The 19,477-nt window shown below is 42.6% G+C and overlaps 1 protein-coding gene across 5 annotated transcripts in view; it reads right to left on the bottom strand.

The window, feature by feature from the left end:
- STAG1 (STAG1 cohesin complex component) overlaps positions 1 to 19,477 on the bottom strand; it is a 195,302-nt gene that overhangs the window by 37,883 nt on the left and 137,942 nt on the right. For all 5 annotated transcript variants that reach the window (XM_089509442.1, XM_089509441.1, XM_089509445.1 and 2 more), the window contains exons 12-14: positions 12,384 to 12,463; positions 10,126 to 10,233; positions 4,747 to 4,861 (exon numbers count right to left, since the gene is read on the bottom strand). In XM_089509442.1, the coding sequence (XP_089365568.1) occupies positions 4,747 to 4,861; positions 10,126 to 10,233; positions 12,384 to 12,463 (303 nt within the window). The remainder of the gene's footprint in view (positions 1 to 4,746; positions 4,862 to 10,125; positions 10,234 to 12,383; positions 12,464 to 19,477) is intronic.

A 19,477-nucleotide genomic window follows, 5' to 3' on the forward strand; every position in this document is an offset into this window, starting at 1 on the left:
AGAGTTTGGGGGCGACAGCAGAGAATGCCCTCTGGGAGGTCGCCGCAAGCCTAGATTTTAGAGGCTGCAGTAAGTTCTTCCCAGAGGACCGGAGAGCGCGGGGAGGATTGTATGGGAGGAGGCGGTCCCTGAGATAGCTTGGACCCAAGCCATTTAGGGCTTTAAAGGTGATAACCAACACCTTGTACTGGGCCCGGAAGCTGATAGGCAGCCAGTGGAGGGACCTCAAAACCGGAGTAATGTGGTCCCTCCTAGATGTTCCTGAGACAAGCCTGGCTGCCATGTTTTGAACCAGCTGTAATTTCCGAGTCAAGCACAGGGGTAGCCCCATGTAGAGCACATTACAGAAGTCAAGGGGTGAGGTTACCAGCGAGTGCACAACCGTCTCGAGATCCCTTACTTCCAGAAAAGGGCGCAGCTGGCGTATCAGTCGAAGCTGATAACAGGCACTCCTGACCGTCGCATTTACCTGATTTGTCATCAGGAGCGACGAGTCAAGGAGCACCCCCAGACTGCGAACACAGTCACTGGAGGAGAGTGTGACCCCATCCAGGGCTGGAGGTTGCAACCCCATTCTTGGTTTCGGGGCCGCTACCATGAGCATCTCTGTCTTGTCTGGATTCAGTTTCAATCTGTTTTTCCTCATCCAGCCCATTACCGCTTGAAGACATTCATTGAGAGAAGAGATGCCATCGGAATTCGAGGCCAACGAACGAGACACGGAGAAATAGATTTGGGTGTCATCAGCGTACTGATAACACCCAGCACCATGACTCCGTATTATCTCACCCAGCGGCTTCATATAGATGTTAAATAACATCAGGGACAAAATAGCCCCCTGAGGAACCCCACAAGTGAGGTACCTCTTACTGGAGCTACAGTCCCCGAGTAGCACCCTCTGAGACCTGCCCGAGAGGAAGGACTGGAACCACTGCAAAGCAGTGCCCCCAATACCTAACCCCCCTCAGGTGGTCTAAGAGGATGCCGTGATCTATAGTATCGAAAGCCGCTGAGAGGTCTAAGAGCACCAACAGGGTCACACTCCCCCTGTCAATGCTCAGATGCAGATCATCGGTCAAGGCAACCATGGCAGTCTCAACCCCAAAGCCTGTCCTAAAGCCGGTTTGAAATGGGTCTAGATAATCGGTTTCATCCAAGACAGCTTGGAGCTCAAGGGCAACCGCCCTCTCGATCACCTTGCTCAAAAATGGCAGCAATGACACCGGCCTATAATTTCTCATATCCAGGGGGTCTAGGGAAGGTTTTTTCAGGAGTGGCCTAACCGCCGCTTCCTTTAAACAAGATGGAATATGTCCTTCCCTGAAGGATGCACCGATGATATCCGTAAGGAATCTCATCAATGCATCCCCCCCCGGACGGCCAGCCATGATGGGCAAGAGTCGAGAGGGCAAGTTGTCTTCCTCACCTTACCAAGCAGCTTGTCCACGTCATCAGTACTCACAGATTGGAACTGATCCAGTATGACTACATCGGCGGAGTCACTGGACGCCTCACCTGTCGACTCTGTTTCAACGGTGGCATCTAGGTCGGCTCTTATCTGAGAGATTTTGTCTGCAAAGAAGTTGTTAAACGTGTCACAGCAGGCCGTCGTCGGGTTAAGTAAGGGATTTGGCACAGGGGGCACCTGCGTCATTTCCCTCACCACCTTAAACAGCTCTGCTGGACGGGACTCTGCAGATGCAATACGTGCAGAAGAGAAGGCTCTCTTCGCTGCACGTATTGCCTCCCGATAGGAATGAAGAAAGTTCCTATGGCGAGTTCTGTCGGATAAGAGTCGAGTCTTCCGCCACCTGCGCTCTAGCCATAGTCCAAACCGCTTCATCTTCCTCAGCTCTGGCGTGAACCAGGGCCTCCGATTTGGGGCGGGATGGCAAGGGCACTTGGGAGCGATTGTGTCGATAGCCCTGTTAAGATCGGTGTTCCAGGTATTGACCAGAGCATCGACAGGATCACCGGCATTCCCAACCAGTAAACCCTCTAAGGCTGTCTGGAATCCAATGGGCTCCATCAGCCTTCGAGGGCGGACCATTCTAATGGGTCCGCCACCCCCGGTGGGGCAGATATTGGCTCTAAGTTTCGTCTTGACCAGGAAGTGATCCGTCCATGACAATGCGGAGATACTTACCACCTCCGCCCACGGATATTCCTGTTCCGTACTGAAGACCGCATCGAGTGTATGACCTGCACAGTGTGTGGGCCCTTTGACCAATTGGGATAGGCCCATGTTTGTCATGGTCTCCATGAACTCCCAAGCCGCACCTGTTAAACTGGTCTCGAGCGGGATGTTGAAGTCCCCCAGAACTACAAGTCTGGGGGTCTCCAACAACAGCTCAGAGACCAGCTGTGTCAGCTCGGTCAGGGAGTCTGCTAGATAACGGGGTAGACTAGCAAAATCCCCAAACTATCCCTGGTCTTCAGGCTAAGGTACATACACTCGAAATGGACTGTGTTCCGGACAGGTATCCTGGCCAAGGTCAGATGGTTCTTATAGACTAGAGCCACTCTGCCCCCCCGCCCACTTCCCCTCACCTGCTCACTGACAGAGTACCCAGCTGGGAGGGCCTGCACCCATATGGTAGTGCTATCCTCTCCCAGTCAGGTCTCTGTGAAGCAAGCCAGGTCGGCATCTTCATCCAGGAGGAGGTCCTGGATGATATGGGTCTTGTTTTTTACCGACCTGGCATTGCAAAGGAGCAGAGTGAGGTTCTGTGGAATGGTTGGTCTGCTCTCCAAGCCATTCTGAGAAACAGAGGGAACTGAAGACGGGATAGCTTTCAGACAGCGATCCCGTCTTCTTTTGTAACATCTGTTCCCTCTATCCCAACCATACCTCCCATTCCCCAGCACAACTCCAATGGCCGCCCCCGCCACATTCCCGGCCTCAGGTGAGATGGTGAGAGGTCAAAGCCCACTGAATTGGGAGGGTGGTGGTGTTCCCTGGGCCCTCAAGGGAACCCACTGCGTCCGCAACTCTCCCTCCGCTACAACCGCCACCACCGAGCTCTGCTTCAGGAGTCCCAATGGTATGGGGAAGCTAGCTTCTGGCTTCAGGGCTGGAGTGGTGTTCCTGGAGGGAGTGTTTGGGGAGGGTATAAATGTCTCACCCAAAGCCACGCCCCCTTTCCTCAGCTGCTGCTGCCTCTGCCTTTGCCTGGAGTCCCAATGGTGTGGGGAAGCTAGCTGCTGGCTCTGGCTTCAGGGCTGGAGTGGTCTTCTTCTAGCCAGTTTCAAAATTTAGTTAAAGAATATATTGTTTATAGAATCATTCCCAGGGGTGAGCCCCTCTCTGCCCCAGGATGCCTCTTTAACTATCCATTAAGAAGCCAAGCCCTCCCAGCAGTCCATCTCCCTTGGTACAGGCCTCGGAGGTAGAGAAGAACTGCTGGACCTGATCCCCTTTCCCACCACCATTCCCTTCTTCTTTTGTGTCATGTATTTTTAGATTGTAAACCTGAGGGCAGGCAACTGTCTAATTAAAAAGATTGTATGTACAGCGCTGTGTAAATTTACAGTGCTATATAAATAAAGGTTGTTAATAATAATAATAATAATAATAATAATAATGGTAAACCTATCTAAATTCAAAAGTCTCTCTCTTGTTGGCTCCTCCAGTTCTCCGGTGTCTCTTCTTCTATTCCTCTTCTTCTAAATCAGAAGCGTCTCTTAGAGGTGATGCATAAAGGGAGGCTACATCTGAGTCCTGATGAGGATGGGGGAATTGAGACCTTGCTACAGGTATGGCAGCTGAATCTTCATCGGATAAATTGTCAACTCCTGTAGTAAAAACTGGCTGAGAAGGCTATTTAGCAAGTTTGCTAGATAATGTCCTCTTATACCACTAGTATCCATCCCTTTTAGTTTCATGGTTGTAGGCATAGGAAGGATCCATTCAATCTGAATTCTTCAACAGCTTTGCTTGCATAGACAGTTCTGGAGGAAGAAGTCACTGCTGGGGGGGGAGGGGGGTTGCTGTTGTAGGCACTTCTTTGTGTCTCCTGTGGAAGGCAGCTAAGAGCGCATGCACATCCTAGACTAAGACATACATACAGAAGGAGTAGAAAAGCTCAGAGAAGCACAGTTTGTTTGCATTGTTTTAGCTTTAACTTTCCCCAACTCAAAGAGGATGTTAGAGAGGAGGCACAAAGGGAAGAGAAAGAAAAAAAAATTAGGGGCTAAACAGAGGAAAGCTACAGCAAGAATGGAAAGCTAAGGGCCTTTTAAAAAACAACAACTATTAGGCGAAAGAAGTTGGAGAGGAAAGAAAAAAGATTAAGTTGAAGATACAAGGCCAAAGACCTTTCTAGGACAAGGCAAGATGCAGAACTGAAGCAGATGGAGATGAGGACCCATAGAAAGTTTCAGGTCACGTGACATTTTGCCTAGTAGGAGTGGTGACAGAAGTTAACTCATTCATGGTTGGCTCCTTCTCTGCCAGCTGAGAATGTAACTTGCCCAATATCACCTAGTGAGTTTGTGTGTTTCAAGTGGGGATTCAAATCTTGCTCTCTTGGAATCTTAGTTCAACATTCAAACCACTGATAGTCATCCATAATTGAGCATCATCAGTTATGTATAGCTTTAGCATGTCATTGTACTAATTTTCTTAAAAGAAACTTTACAAATTCATTTTAAAGTATTTATAACAAGTGCATTAGACCTCCTGTTAATAGAAAGAGGTATCTAAAACTGAACATTTAATATGAAAATTTAAAAATATAATTTTACCTCACTTTCTAGAAAGAAAAGAACAAGCATCCTAATAAGATTTCCATTTGGACTGTTCCGTCCTCTCCTCTTGGCTAGAGCTTCTTCTGCTTGAGGATCATGACGACTAAACAGTCTAGAAAAAAGAAAACAGCACTTTTCAATTTAACAAATTTTCTGACCCAGCTTTCTGGGGTCAAATTTATTCCTCCATCAGATCTGATAAAGCCAAGCAAGGCATTTACTGGCAAACATAGTTTCTTCTGCAGTCACTTTGCTCAATCTAGAGTTATCGCTATTGCCATTTTTAGGGAAAGTGATCGAGAGGGCGGTCGCAATCCAGCTTCAATCGATCTTGGATGAAACGGATTATCTAGACCCATTTCAAACCGGCTTTTGGGTGGGTTACGGGGTTGAGACTGCCATGGTCTCCCTGGTCGATGATCTCCGTCTGGGCATGGACAGGGGTAGCGTGTCCCTGTTAGTGCTCTTGGACATCTCAGCGGCTTTCAATACCACTGACCATGGTATCCTTCTGGAGCGCCTAGTGGAGCTGGGAATCGGAGGCACTGCGCTCCAGTGGTTCCGATCCTATCTCTCTGGGAGGTTCCAGATGGTGCAGCTGGGGGACGTGTGCTCTGATAAGAGCGCCCTCATATCTGGGGTCCCTCAAGGAGCCATTCTGTCCCCCATGCTCTTTAACATTTACATGAAAACGCTGGGAGAGATCATCCAGAGGCACGGGGCGCCAGGTTATCAGTATGCTGATGATACCCAAATAGTCTTCTCTATGTCTCCGACTGATTCAGTGACCAAGGATGGCATCTCTCATCTCGTTGCCTGTCTGGAGTCGGTAATGGACTGGATGAGGGAAAACAGACTCAGTTTGAATCCAGAGAAAATGGAAGTACTCGTGATAGGCTCCCCTGGCCCAGGGATGGCGGTGATTCCACCTGTCCTAAACGGGATCACGCTTCCCGTGAAGGACTCAGTACGCAGTCTGGGGGTGCTCCTTGACTCGTCGCTCCACCTTACTTCTCAGGTGGACGCGACGGTCAGGAGCACCTGTTATCAGCTTAGGCTGATACGCCAGCTGCGTCCCTACCTGGGCTGGAGAGACCTTGAAACGGTAGTACACGCTCTGGTAACCTCTCGGTTGGATTTCTGCAATGCGCTCTACATGGAGCAACCCTTGTACCATACCCGGAAGCTGCAATTGGTGCAGAATATGGCGGCAAGACTGGTCACTAATACACCTAGGACCAGCCTTATAACACCAGTTCTTAAGGACCTTCACTGGCTGCCTATTCGCTTCCGGGCGCAATACAAGGTGTTGGTTATTACCTATAAAGCCCTAAATGGCTTGGGCCCAGGGTACTTGGAGGACCACCTCTCTCCATACAATCCGCCCTCCACACTCAGATCAACCGGGAAGCAATTGCTAAGAGTTCCGGAGGTCAGATTAGCTACGACCACCAGAAGGGCCTTTTCCATCTCGGCCCCCAACCTCTGGAACTCGCTTCCCGATGAGCTCCGCTCGGCCACCTCACTGGACCTATTTAAGAAGGGGTTAAAAACACACCTTTTCGAGCAGGCATACCCCTGACTCTTGACCTCCGACTCCCAATGTGCTCCCCTCCCTCGTCAGCATTGTTGGGCTGGCATGAGATGGGGTTTTAATGTGGTTTTAATTGTGGTTTTATTATGGTTTCATTGTTGTTTATGTATATGCTGTAAACAGCTTTGATTTTTAGAAAAGCGGTATATAAATAAAAACTTTATTATTATTATTATTTATTTTCATTTTTCAGCAGAATTATCATCTGTGGAAAAGTAGGTATGAAGGTGATTCTTTCCAGCCTGAGACTACTAATTCCACATAAAAATCTTTTCAAAAATGGGACAATGAAAGCCAGAAATAAGAGCTTCATAATGGATAATTACAGTCAGCTCTCTGTATCCATGGATTCAATCATCCATGGCTTGAACATATCTTTTAAAAGTATAAATTCCAAATAGCAAACCTTGATTTTGCCGTTTTATATAAGGGACACCATTTTACTATGCCACTGTATTTAATGGGACATGAGCATCCATGAATTTTGGTATCCACAGGTGATCCTGGAACTAAACCCCAGTGGATACCAAGGACCTACTATATTAGGCAGAGGTTGTGGGCATTTTAATATAAGTATTCACAATCTGTAGAACAGCTTTATTTATTTATTGGATACATTTATATCCTGCCTTTCTTCCAATGAGTTCAATGTGGCATATATAGTTCTCCTCCTCTACACTTTATTCTCACCACAATGCTGTGAGGTAGGTCAGGTTGAGAGATTAAACCAATGTCATCCAGCAAGTTTCATGACTTAGCAGAGACTTGAAATTAGATCTCTCAATTCCCAAACCAACCTTTTAATTATTTTAACACTAGCTCCTTATGAATTGTTCCTTAAAAAACTAGGTGTAATTGTTCATAAATCTATTTATTCCATAGTAAAATTATTGTGAACATTTGTTCTATTACTTCCTTTTCATTATTTTCTTATTATAATGTTTGGTCATATGGGAAAACTTGTTACTATTAACACTTCAACTCAAGTCCAATATCAGAACTTTTTATTAGTGAACTCAAAACAATAAGGCAGGCAAATGTTTTGATGCCATTTAAAATAATTTACAGATAACCATACAATACAGAATTTCTAAAATGTCTGGCCAGTTAGAAAGGTTTAGGGCTAAATCCAATGTTAGTGCTATCAAGAGCAGATTCACTGAAATTGCTTAGTCTATATTAAGTGCCTTTGATTTCAATGCACCTATTTTATTTAGCATTAACATTTTAAGCCGTTAATTTGAAGTCATCTGTACCATTACAAATTCTGTATTATCTGAAAAAGATATATCTATACTCATATGGATCAGCACTATCAAGGTGAGGAGAGGTATAATTTCCTACTTCAGAATCATAGGTTATTTCTTAATATTTAAGGTCATTCATTTTCCTATCCCAGTGACTCCTTTTCTTAATATTTTAGAAGTTATACAAATAAAAGAAGAAATAACTAGATACAGATACAATGATGTAAAAGGGCAACATAGGCAATATACTGGTAATCTTAAAATGTTCTGTTCTAGAGTTGGCTTCTATAGATATTTTTAACAGGATATTTGCATGGTAAATTCAACCAATATTTGGTCTTGCAAACATTTGCTTATCTCACAAATGATCCAAATAATTATTTAGTAACTGCTATTAAATTAAAGGGCAATCAATGTTTTACAGATAACTGCATATTACATACATATTTTAAAGTACAAGTAGTATACCAAAATCTTTGCAGCAAGTGTCATTCACAACAAGCACTTGGTGAAGCAGACCATTTTTAATGGGTACAGAGACTGAGACAGCAATTTCAAACATCTTTGGTCCTTAGTGCTAAAGGCTACACATATCAAGCAACACCTGTAATCTGTATGTAAACTAAGTTATGTTTTTTTGTTTTGTTTTTTATTTATATACCGTTATTCCAAAGATCATAGCGGTGAACAGCAAGTAAGCTAATTTGCCCCCAACAGTCTGGGTACTCATTTTAGCGACCTTGGAAGGATGCAAGCCTGAGTCGAGCTTGGGCCCTTTTGCTGGTCTTGAACTCGCAACCTTGTGGTTTTGAGTGAATGGCTGCAGTACAGGCATTTAACCACTGCGCCACCAGGGCTCCTGTTAATTCACAGATAAACACCAGTATAATAAGGAAATCTGTTATGGCTATGACTAAACAAAGTTCAGATGTTCAGCTGAATTAGGGCCACAATTATTGAAAATACTTTAGAGGTTACATGGCAGATATGTTTATACTTATATCCCACCTTTCTCCTACAAATGGGATTCAAAGCAACTCATGTTGACACTGAGTAATGTAAATAAATATAAGTCAAACACAAACAATTAAAATACTAAAAACAAATTAAATTAAAAGTGGAATTTAAAACATACTAACATACAAGCATGAGTTCATATGATGCAGACTCTAACAACTGAAAGGGAGAGGAAAAATAAGCATCAAGTAGGCATGCAACAAGTAGGCTTGCCATATCCCGCCTGGGGGCGGGACTTTCCCGGTTTGGGGCGGGGCCGCACGGTCACGGCCCGGTTTGGCCCCGTCCCCGGGATTGCCCCTGCTCCCGGGCGAGATATAGCAAGCTGAGGGAGGCTTTCCCTTGCCGCTTGGGCCCAGGCTTGCAAGGAAAGCCTCCCTGAAGGGGAGGAGTCCCTCTCTGCCTGGGCTCCGCCCCCGCCAAGGGCGGGGCCCAGGCCCAGAGAGAAAGCCTCCCTGAAGGGGAGGAATCCCTCTCTGCCTGGGTTCCGCCCCCGCCGAGGGCGGGGCCCAGGCCTGCAGGGAAAGCCTCCCTGAAGGGGAGGAGTCCCTCTCCGTTTGGGCTCCGCCCCCACCGAGGGCGGGGCCCAGGCCCAGAGGGAAAGCCTCCCTGAAGGGGATGAGTCCCTCTCCGCCTGGGCTCTGCCCCTGCCAAGGGCGGAGCCCAGGCCCACAGGGAAAGCCTTCCTGAAAGGGAGGAGGCCTTCTCCGCTTGGGCTCCGCCCCTGCTGAGGGCGGGGCCCAGGCCCATAGGGAAAGCCTCCCTGAAAGGGAGTAGTCCCTCTCCGCCTGGGCTCTGCCCCTGCCAAGGGCGGGGCCCAGGCCCACAGGGAAAGCCTCCCTGAAAGGGAGGAGGCCTTCTCTGCTTGGGCTCCGCCCCCGCTGAGGGCGGGGCCCAGGCCTGCAGGGAAAGCCTCCCTGAAGGGGAGGAGTCCCTCTCTGCCTGGGCTCCGCCCCCACCGAGGACGGGGCCCAGGCCCATAGGGAAAGCCTCCCTGAAGGGGATGAGTCCCTCCCCGCCTGGGCTCCGCCCCCGCCGAGGGCGGGACCCAGGCCCAGAGGGAAAGCCTCGAAGGCTCCTATTCAAATGTAGGACACACACACACACAAAAAAAGTGTCCTACATTTGAACATTTTGTCCTACATTTGTCCCGTTTGGAGGTCCTGATGAATGGCAACCCTAGCAACAAGGCACATAAAATTTCACTCAAAACATGCTATGGAAATTTGATACAACTCTCTGATGACATTAGTCACACTATTAAACTAACTGCTCATCTTAAGATCATCAAACAAGAATGAAGTTAAAGAGTTAACACTATTTGCCTTATCATTTTAGGGCACTCTGTGTTCAAATAGTGACTTAGAAAACAGAAATCCAAAGATAAGCAGCTTCAAAGATCTTCAAACTGCCACTTTAATCAGTTTGTGCACCATGCCTTAAAATGATCACCGTCTAACTTTTCCTCAATATACAGTATACATATATTTTCAGATACAGTATATTACACAAGCTTACTTTTTGTGAAGAAATTCCCCTGCTGCTACAGCAACAGGCCGATGTGCAGAATATACCAAATGATAAACATTCTCGCAGTCTTCATTGGACAAAGCTTCTTCACTTCCACTGAAAAAGGTTTTAAAAATCCATTTAAATTTAAGGACTTGGGTTCCGCTTTACCATCTCCTTTTAAATTACCTTTAGATCAGGGATAATATGATTCATTGGAATTAACAATATGGTTTCTTCTTCCTGACAAATGTCAGGAGCCTGAGCTTAACTGGGCCATATCCATGGGCCAGATTAAGCAAACAGGCCAAAGGGTACCCAAACCCTCATTTAGAACAAACAACATACTTAAACCTATCCAGATCTCATTCAAAATTACCTTATTACAGTCAAGATTTTTCTGCAAACATCAGATGCTGAAATATGCAAAATAACATTCAAAATATTTTTATCATGAAAACCCCCTACTATTTCATAGTATATACTGGAAAGATATCAATACTATGTGTAGTGACTTCTACCAGTATAAACCAACCTTTATAAATTATTTGGTGACAAGAATTTATATATGGGGTCCAGGATAGAGCCTGAGGTACATTTTTCTAAAGCCAGGTCTTGCACTCTCTCTCTCTCTCTCTCTCTCTCTCTCTATCTATCTATCTATATATATATAAAACATATAATGCACATAATTACTATCCTTTCACTTGTCTTTTTAACTACAAAAAATTCATCAAAAACTCCACTATATTTTTCATTTGTATGATTCCATTTCAATAACATAAGGAGGCACTATCTCCAGGTGTACTGCTTTTTAACAGACATTCATGTGCTAATCCCGTATCAGGTTCCTGCATATGGGCTTCAAATATAAAGGACCAGATTATGTTTCCAGGTCCTATAGCAATCCCTTATTTCTACAATACACACACTGTGCAAGGGATCCTTGGGCCTACTCTGAAATGAAGCAGGGCCTAAATATAAAGGTAGAAGATCCCATCTGATCATGTAAGCTAAGCAGGGTCTTAGAGGGGAAACTGTCAACAAATACTAGGTGCTGTAAGCTATGTTTCAGAGGAAGAACTGGCCAAACCTCCTTTGAGGATTCCTTGCCTAAGAAAATCCTATGAAAGTCATGGGGTTGTCATACACTGACAGATGACTCAAAGGTGCATACACACACACACACACACTACACACACTCTAAGAACTGAAAAGAGTAGCCATTCTATTGACTTTTTCCTGAACTCCAACAAACCTGCACACTTATTCAAAAGGTCTAACTCTAAATCATGTCATCACATTGACACTACAAGATTCCACTCTTTTGTTTCCTTTACATGCTAGAAATCATGGGCTACAGTCAGATATCACATCACTAATCAGCCAGCCACATACAGGAAATCATGCAGAAGAGAAGCAAGTACACACACAATCCTGCCTCCCTTTCATAATTTACATTTCTATGATACATCAGCAATTTAGCAATTTATTTTCAAGATTTGTCTTCCACCCTGCAAACATTTTTTCCAGAGTGATTAAAATAATAACAACAATTATAGCAGAATACAGTAATAAAATAAAGATAAAACCTTAAGAGACTAAAACCATAATAAAGATAATAAAAACTATAAAGCACTATTGGAATCTAAACTACCACTTCAAATACCGACAAAATCTGTGCTTGCCACTTCAATGTTTGGCAAGCCTCTATGGGAAGATCAAACCATAAATGGGACAGTTCAGCTAGCCACATTTAACACTAATTAGGACTGTACTTGTAATAGTTTGCAATATGTTTTATGTTATCAATTTAAAAGGACAACTATGGTTAGCAGTAGATACAGCATTACTCCATGATTAAAACAAATTATGGGAATGACTGTGGATCCAGAGAAGAAAAAGAAGATAGAAGAATAAGTTTGCAATACATATTCCATTTTGTTAGCAAGTTTTATTGTGTTTTAATATTCCCTTAAGTACCTTTGGGAAGCATTAACCCCAAGATATATGATAAAATTGTGTAATATATATTAACTCTTGGTTAATTTAAGAGTTAGCCCCAAGGGTTAAATATAAACAAACAGAATTTGAAAACCAGCATGATATAAAGCCAGCTACTATATACTGGAACATCAATTGTGAATTAAGCAATGAGCCATCTTTTACTACACAAAGAAGAGTTATATTGCATATATATATATATATATATATATATATATATGTTGCTGGCAAATTGAAATTGTACTACCTTAAAATATACTCACTGAAGTATTAGAGTGACTAATCGAATGGCTTCTACAGCAACATCGTATTCCTTATCAAGTGTCATTGATACAATGCGATCCTGAAAAAACAGAACAGATGTATCCAAAGGAGAAAGTGAAGTCATAAAAGATAGACTATCAAGGAAATCCTTCTATTATGCATGACAGCTGGCTTTTCTAAACAATACAGAACTAACAGGAAAGCATATTTTAAAAAAAAACTAACATTAAACATTACATTACATACAACAGTAAACAAACCGGATGGGCAGCCTGTGGCCAACGGTCTAAAGACGTGAGACTCTTAGGTTATTTTCAAAAGCCCTGTGAAAGGATCAGCTTATATCCCAGCCCACCACTTTAACTTTCATGGCTCAATGTTATGGAATTCTAGGAACTGTAGTTTGTTGTGGCACCAGAACAGAGCAATAAAAATGAGAACAGAAAGATGTACACTAATGCACATCCTTTAACCTCACATTTAACTATACCCTTTTATATTCCCCCTCTGTTACAATACTATTCCATTTTCAGAATTAATATAAGAGGAAAAGCACTACTAAAAGAGCATAGGCAAATATGAGTTAAAAGAGGAAGATAACATGACAATCAGCTCCAATCTTAACCAACATATGTCAATAGAAAACAAAATGGTGGCCAATGGATTGGAAACGATCAATTTACATCCCCATCCACAAGAAAGGAGACACAAAAGACTGCAGCACATATAGGACCATAGCGCTCATCTCCCACACAAGCAAAACCATGTTCAAAATTCTGCAACACAGACTCCAACCATACATGGAGAGGCAAATCCCAGAGATCCAAGTTTGGTTCAGAAGAGGAAGAGGCACTAGGAACCACATGGCAAACATATGATAGCTACTGGAGTGCACCAAGGAATTTTAAAAGAAAATCAGCATGTGCTTTATAGACTACAGCAAAGGCTTTGCCTGGATAGCACATAAAAGGCTATGGAATGCCCTTAAAGATATGAAAGTGCCAACATATCTAATAATCTTGATGAGGAATCTATACTCAGGACAAGAGGCAATGGTTAGAACACAGAACACGGAGAAACAGAATAGTTCCTAATTGACAAAGGGGTCAGACAAGGATACATCTTTTCACCCTATCTTTTCAATTTGTATGCAGAACATATTATATGAAGAGAAGGCTTGGACACAGAAGAAGGAGGAGTGAAAATAGGAGGAAGGAACATCAATAATCTAAGATGTGCAAATGACACCATACTATTAGCGGAAAACATTGGAGACCTACAGCAACTACTGAGAAAGGTTAAGGAAGAAAGTGCAAAGGCAGGCTTACTGCTGAACATAAAGGAAACAAAAATAATGACCATGGAGGATTTTCACAAATGCAATCTAAACAATGAGGAAATAGAAATAGTAAAAGAGTTGCTATACCTGGAATCAAACATAGATCAGAATGGAAACTGCAGTCAAGAAATCAGAAGAAGATTAAGAATGGGGAGGACAGCTATGAAAGAATTACAAAAGGTCCTAAAGAGCAAAGATATACAACTAAGCACGAAAGTCAGAATTGTACAAGCAATTGTATTCCTCATTACCATGTATAGATGCAAGAGCTGGACAATTAAGAAAATTGACAAAAAAAGAAAATAAATTCTTTTGAGATGTGGTGCTGGAGAAGAGTGCTGAGGATACCAGGGATAACAAAAGGAACAAATAGGTGGCTTCTAGAACAGATCAACCCTGAAATTTCCCTGGAGGCAAAGATGATTAAACTGAGGCTATTTTACTTTGGGCACATCATGAGAAGACACGATTCATTAGAAAATACAATAATGTTGGGAAAAGTGGAAGGAATTAGGAAGAGAGGATGACCACATGTTAGATGGATGGACTTAAAGAAGTCATAGGTATGAATCTGCAGAAACTGGGAAGAGTAGTGGAGGATAGGGAGTTTTGGAGATGTCTCATTCACAGGGCCACCATGGGTCGAGATCAACTTGAGGGTGGTTAACAACAACAAAATATGACAATTCTCTCAGAGCATATTCTTGTCAGACAAAATTTCTCGCAAATCAATAAAACAGTACTTTGACTCCCTAGCAATCTTTCCTAAAGAGACCAAACTTGATAGAAAATAGAATATTTGCTTTCTGCTACTATCCACAACAGTACAAGATTCAAATACATAGTCATGTTAATCTGGAAAATCAGCATGTAAAGGGATCTTGTAGCACACCTTTGAAATTAACTGAAAGAAAGAAGCTGGGAGCACGAGCATTTGTAGATTTGAGTGTACTTTTTCAGATGCATGGAGTGGAATAGAGAGTCCGGGGATAGACCTATATAAACAGGCTGTGTGAGAGAATGGCAATAGAAATGCAAAACTATGCAGGTATGGAGATGAGGTGACAAATTCAATCTTAATGATGGTCACTGGGGTACAAAGAAGGACATTGCCTAAGCCAAGATGAGTAGATAACCATCTATGGTAATGGGAATATTGAAATGTAGTATGGGAACCAGAAGGAAATGTGACATACTGGCCAAAAGAGCCCCCATGAGTCTAGGGGTTTAGCTAGTATAGCAATATGTGTATAGGAAACCACTGTCTTTGTTCAACCCACTGTTGATGGGCTGGAGTTTGTGGATACATTCCAATTCTACTGTTTTTCTTTCCAAACTTCTTTTATAGGTTTTTGTTTGTTTGTTTTGTTCAAGAACCATTCTCAGGTCTGAGATGGAACGCCCAGGAAGACTGAAGTGTTCTTTAATCTGTTTTTGTATATTCCCATTTCTAATTTTTGATTTATAGCTAATCTTCTGGCACAGAGACTTGCCCGTTTGTCTAATGTAGGGTGCTGAAGGGTACCGTTTGCATATATCACATCAGAGGATGAACAAGTCTAAGTCCCTTTAATATTGTGTGTGATATCTTTAGGTCTTGTGAAGACATTTCTTGAATAGATCTGTGGGCAGAGCTGGTATCTGAGTTTGTGGTAAGGTCTTGTACCTGTCTCCACATCTGTGATGGGTGTTCTGATGTAGGTGAGAAACTGATGTTGGGAAGGCTGTCTGTAGGCAAGTAAAGACCTGCCACCAAAAGGGCACCATTATTCAGAGGGCACCATTATTGTTTAGAATAGTCTGTAATTATATGGCATAGTAATTTGAGTCTTGGACTATGACTCTGGACTAGGGTTCAGTTCCCTGCTTGGCCATGGAACCCATTGGAACCATTTGGCAAGTCACATGCTCTCAGCCTTAGGGGAGACCAATGGCAAACCCTCTCTAAACAAATCTTGCCAAGAAAACCCATGACAGGGTTGCCATAAGTTCGAGATGACTTGAAGGAACGCGACACAAACACACAATTGATGATACACCTAAATGGTCTCAGCTGGGACCAAAATGTTACAATCTAGTGGGGTTCTGTCATTTTCTGTCTTCAGTCTGTTCTGTAATAGATTAGTCCTAGATACATACTTCATAAGCTTGAAGAATGCTTGTTGTAATTGTTTGGCATCCCTTTACTGTGGGGCCAAACAGATGTTATTGTACTGGAGGGCTTTGATGTAGACTATGTATCTGGGAGTATGTTCAGGGTGGAAACCAGAGGCATGTAAGTGCATGTAGTAATCACTCATTTTGCAATATAGTGTAGTGTTTGGATGTTTGTTTTGTAGCTGTATGGTGGTGTCCAGAAAGTGAACTTGTTCTATTGATAGTTCCAGTTCCAGGCTGAGACTGATGGTGAAATGGAAGTCTTGACTGAGTGAAGGTATCGTCAACGTACATCTGGTAGAGGAGCAGTTTCTGGGTACAGGAATTAATGAAATGTCTGTGACTGTACAATTAACTTCTCTGATGTGTAATTATTTGCTCTTAGATTATTTCAATACAATATAATAAACCACTGTTTATTATAACCAATCTTTCCAGTCTTGATGCAATAAGTAACAGCAATCAGCTTACTCTAGATATCCAATACTTCCAATTGCGTCCTTGGAGATGTGCTTGTACCTGAGGCTCAAGAAAGAGATGTATGGAAAAACTGTATAAATTGATCGTATTTTTTGTGGAATTGGTTGATTTGGTGGTTGCTTGTAATGAAAATGTAAAGCTTTAATAAAAAAACTGCATCAAATTAAAAAAAAGAAAGCTTATTTCAACAATCCTATATAATGCCAAATTTAGTTTTTGTGAGCTGCATGGTCCCGTTTCATTTTTATTTATTCTAATCAGTTTGTCAAGTTATCTGAATTAAATAAATAAGAAAATGGAGAAAGGAATCCACAAATAAAAATGAGAGAGGAAGGAGGGAATATACCAGCCTACAACATGTTTCTAACCCTCCAAATAATGGGTTGGAAAATTAAAATGCAACCTGTGATCTGGGCCATAAAGTGAGTAGTTTTGCCACTGTGGAACTATAGAAATGCAATTCTGACTCAGAGATTCAGTGGTAAGCTCCATAAAGCTTTTTGAAGATGGCTTGTTTCAAATTACTTTTAAGATTAAACAGTTTATCAGGTTCAGATGCCACAAGTCACATTTTATAAATACAAATAGAAAAGCTATCCCAACTTCTTCCTGAGGCCACAAGGGAAGAGAAGAGAAGATGACTTTAGGTACATCAAGTTTGTTTATATTGTGATAAAACATAGTACACTGTGGCATCTAAACACAGACATTAGGAAGGTAGCAAATTACTCTCACCTCCCTTAAGGAAAGACAGGACACAAACATAGCTGACAATTATGATAATTTAAGATTGATATTTTCATAGAATCATATAGTTGGAAGAAACCACAATGGCCATCCAGTGCAACCCCCTGCCATGCAGGGATATACAATCAAATCACTCCCGACAGATGGCCATACAGCCTCTGATTAAAAATCTCCAAAGAAGGAGACTCCAACACGCTCCAAGGGAGTGTGTTCCACTGTTAAACAGGTCTTGCTCTCAGGAAGTTCTTCCTAATGTTGAGGTAGAATCTCTCTTCTTGTAGTTTGAAGCCATTGCTCTGGGTACCATTCTCTGGAGCTGCAGAAAACAAGCTTGCTTCATCCTCAATATCAAATCCCTTCAACTACAGTTGGCTCCTGGTATCCAGGGATGTTCCATTCTTGACCCCCTCATTCTTGACACTGCCATTGAAGACCTCAAAACCCCCTGCCCTCAATGGAGGAGTGATGTGCACATGGACCATGTTGGCGTGGCCACATGCAAATGCCACCGTTGGGAAAACAGGGTGGGGGCATTGGCAGATGATCCAATCTGTGAATGGCAAGCCCATGGAAGAGAAGAGACAACTGTATTTAAACAGGGCTATCATATCACCTCTTAACCTTCTCTTCTCCAAGCTAAGCATAACCAACTCCCTAAATCACTGGTTTCCAGACCTTGCAGCACCTTCTCTTCCCCAAGCTAAGCATAACCAACTCCCTAAATCACTGGTTTCCAGACCTTGTAGCACTGGACAGTTCTAGCTTGTCAACATCCTTTTTGAAGTGTGGTGCCCAAATCTGGACACTGTTTTTTCCAGGTGAAACCTGACCAAAGCAGAATAGAGCACAGTGCACCCTTGCCTGACGTGGGGATCCGTTCCGAACCCCTCTGCGTAAGGCAAATCATGCGTATGCTTGAACCCCATTGAAAATAATGGGACTTGTGCATGGCACATGCGCCATTTCTCTCCCTGTGTAAAAGGCGCCCACATATGACATGGGCGCACTGTAGTACTGTTACTTCTTTCAATCTAGACACTATACTTCTATGGATGCAGCCTAGAACCGTATTGAAAACATGGTTCCCTTTTACTTGTAGGAATCACCTTTCCAGGAGTGGTTCTCATGAAACGGGCAATGACGCTTCAATAACAGATCATGGCATTTTTTCCCCTTTAAATTTAAAACAAAGCAGATCTAGATGCCTCACCCATTCACTGAGTACTGGCTTCAGAGAGGAAGTCAGAGGTGACACCTAGTCCAATTTAGTCAGATTTTTCCCTTAGTGAAAAAAAACCTGAGGTTGTATGTTGGTCCACAAGAATGAAAGAAAACTCAAAAGCTGCAGGTAGGTAAGAAGGTTATTAGGACCTGTTATCTACAACAGTGTGCAAGTTCTCAGTTGCCAAAGTTAATATTTAAAATGCCCCTAACAGCTTACCTAAACTCTAGACCAGAGCACCTATCCACAAAGATTAAATGATGTGATGCCAACTATAAGTTAAAATAATAGGAATTCAAGGCTTTAAAGGAGCAGGGCTGTGAAGCATTAACATTTTATTCAAAAAAAAGTAGGTTGTGAGAAAAATATACTTCCATTCACATAGGATAGCAATCACCACATCTATAGTTGTAGCATGGATAGCATGAAGGCCTGAAGACAGTTTTACATATCTCTTACGTATCTCCTGAACCCCAACTGTTATGAAAAAGGTTTACAATGTCATTTTTTTTAACTTCAAAGCAAGGTCCTCACAGTCCATGTGAGCCTTAGAAATAAGCAGGTTCATGTTCCTGGAAGCCTCCTTACAGCACCAATCTGCTTAAAAACAAGATGCACAGCAGCCTTTGTTTTGAAGTAAAAAATTGCAATCTTAAAAGCAAGATAATGTTTTCTGTTACTTTTTTCATGATGGGTGGGCACAGGGCCTTTGGAAGTAGCATTAGAAGTGTATAGCTAGTGAGTTTGGGGGAGTTAAAATAGCCGTGTAATCTCCAGATACTGTAGTCTGAAAGTATCAGAAGGTTATATTCTGAAGGCAGTTATTATATACAATAACTATATTATGAATTGAGATAGAGTGATCAGAATAAATTAAGCTAGATTTTAAATACACAGAAGAATTTTTAAAAGCATTACGTTTGAACTGAAGAAAATAAGATTTAAATGACAAAGGTTTATACAAACTGAACGAACATGGGAAGTCAACTGTAAATGTGTAGATTTGGAAAATAAAATTTGATGACTATTTTGTATGTAATTATTTTGAACACGTTGCAAAAATAAAATTAAAATGTGTTTCTGTAACAGGAAACATTCTCTGTGTACACACACACACACACACACACACACACACACACACACACACA

Source organism: Sceloporus occidentalis, unplaced genomic scaffold, assembly GCF_023333645.1.
Source record: "Sceloporus occidentalis isolate IW3139 unplaced genomic scaffold, rSceOcc1.0.p SCAF_2, whole genome shotgun sequence".
Classification (NCBI taxonomy): domain Eukaryota; kingdom Metazoa; phylum Chordata; class Lepidosauria; order Squamata; family Phrynosomatidae; genus Sceloporus; species Sceloporus occidentalis.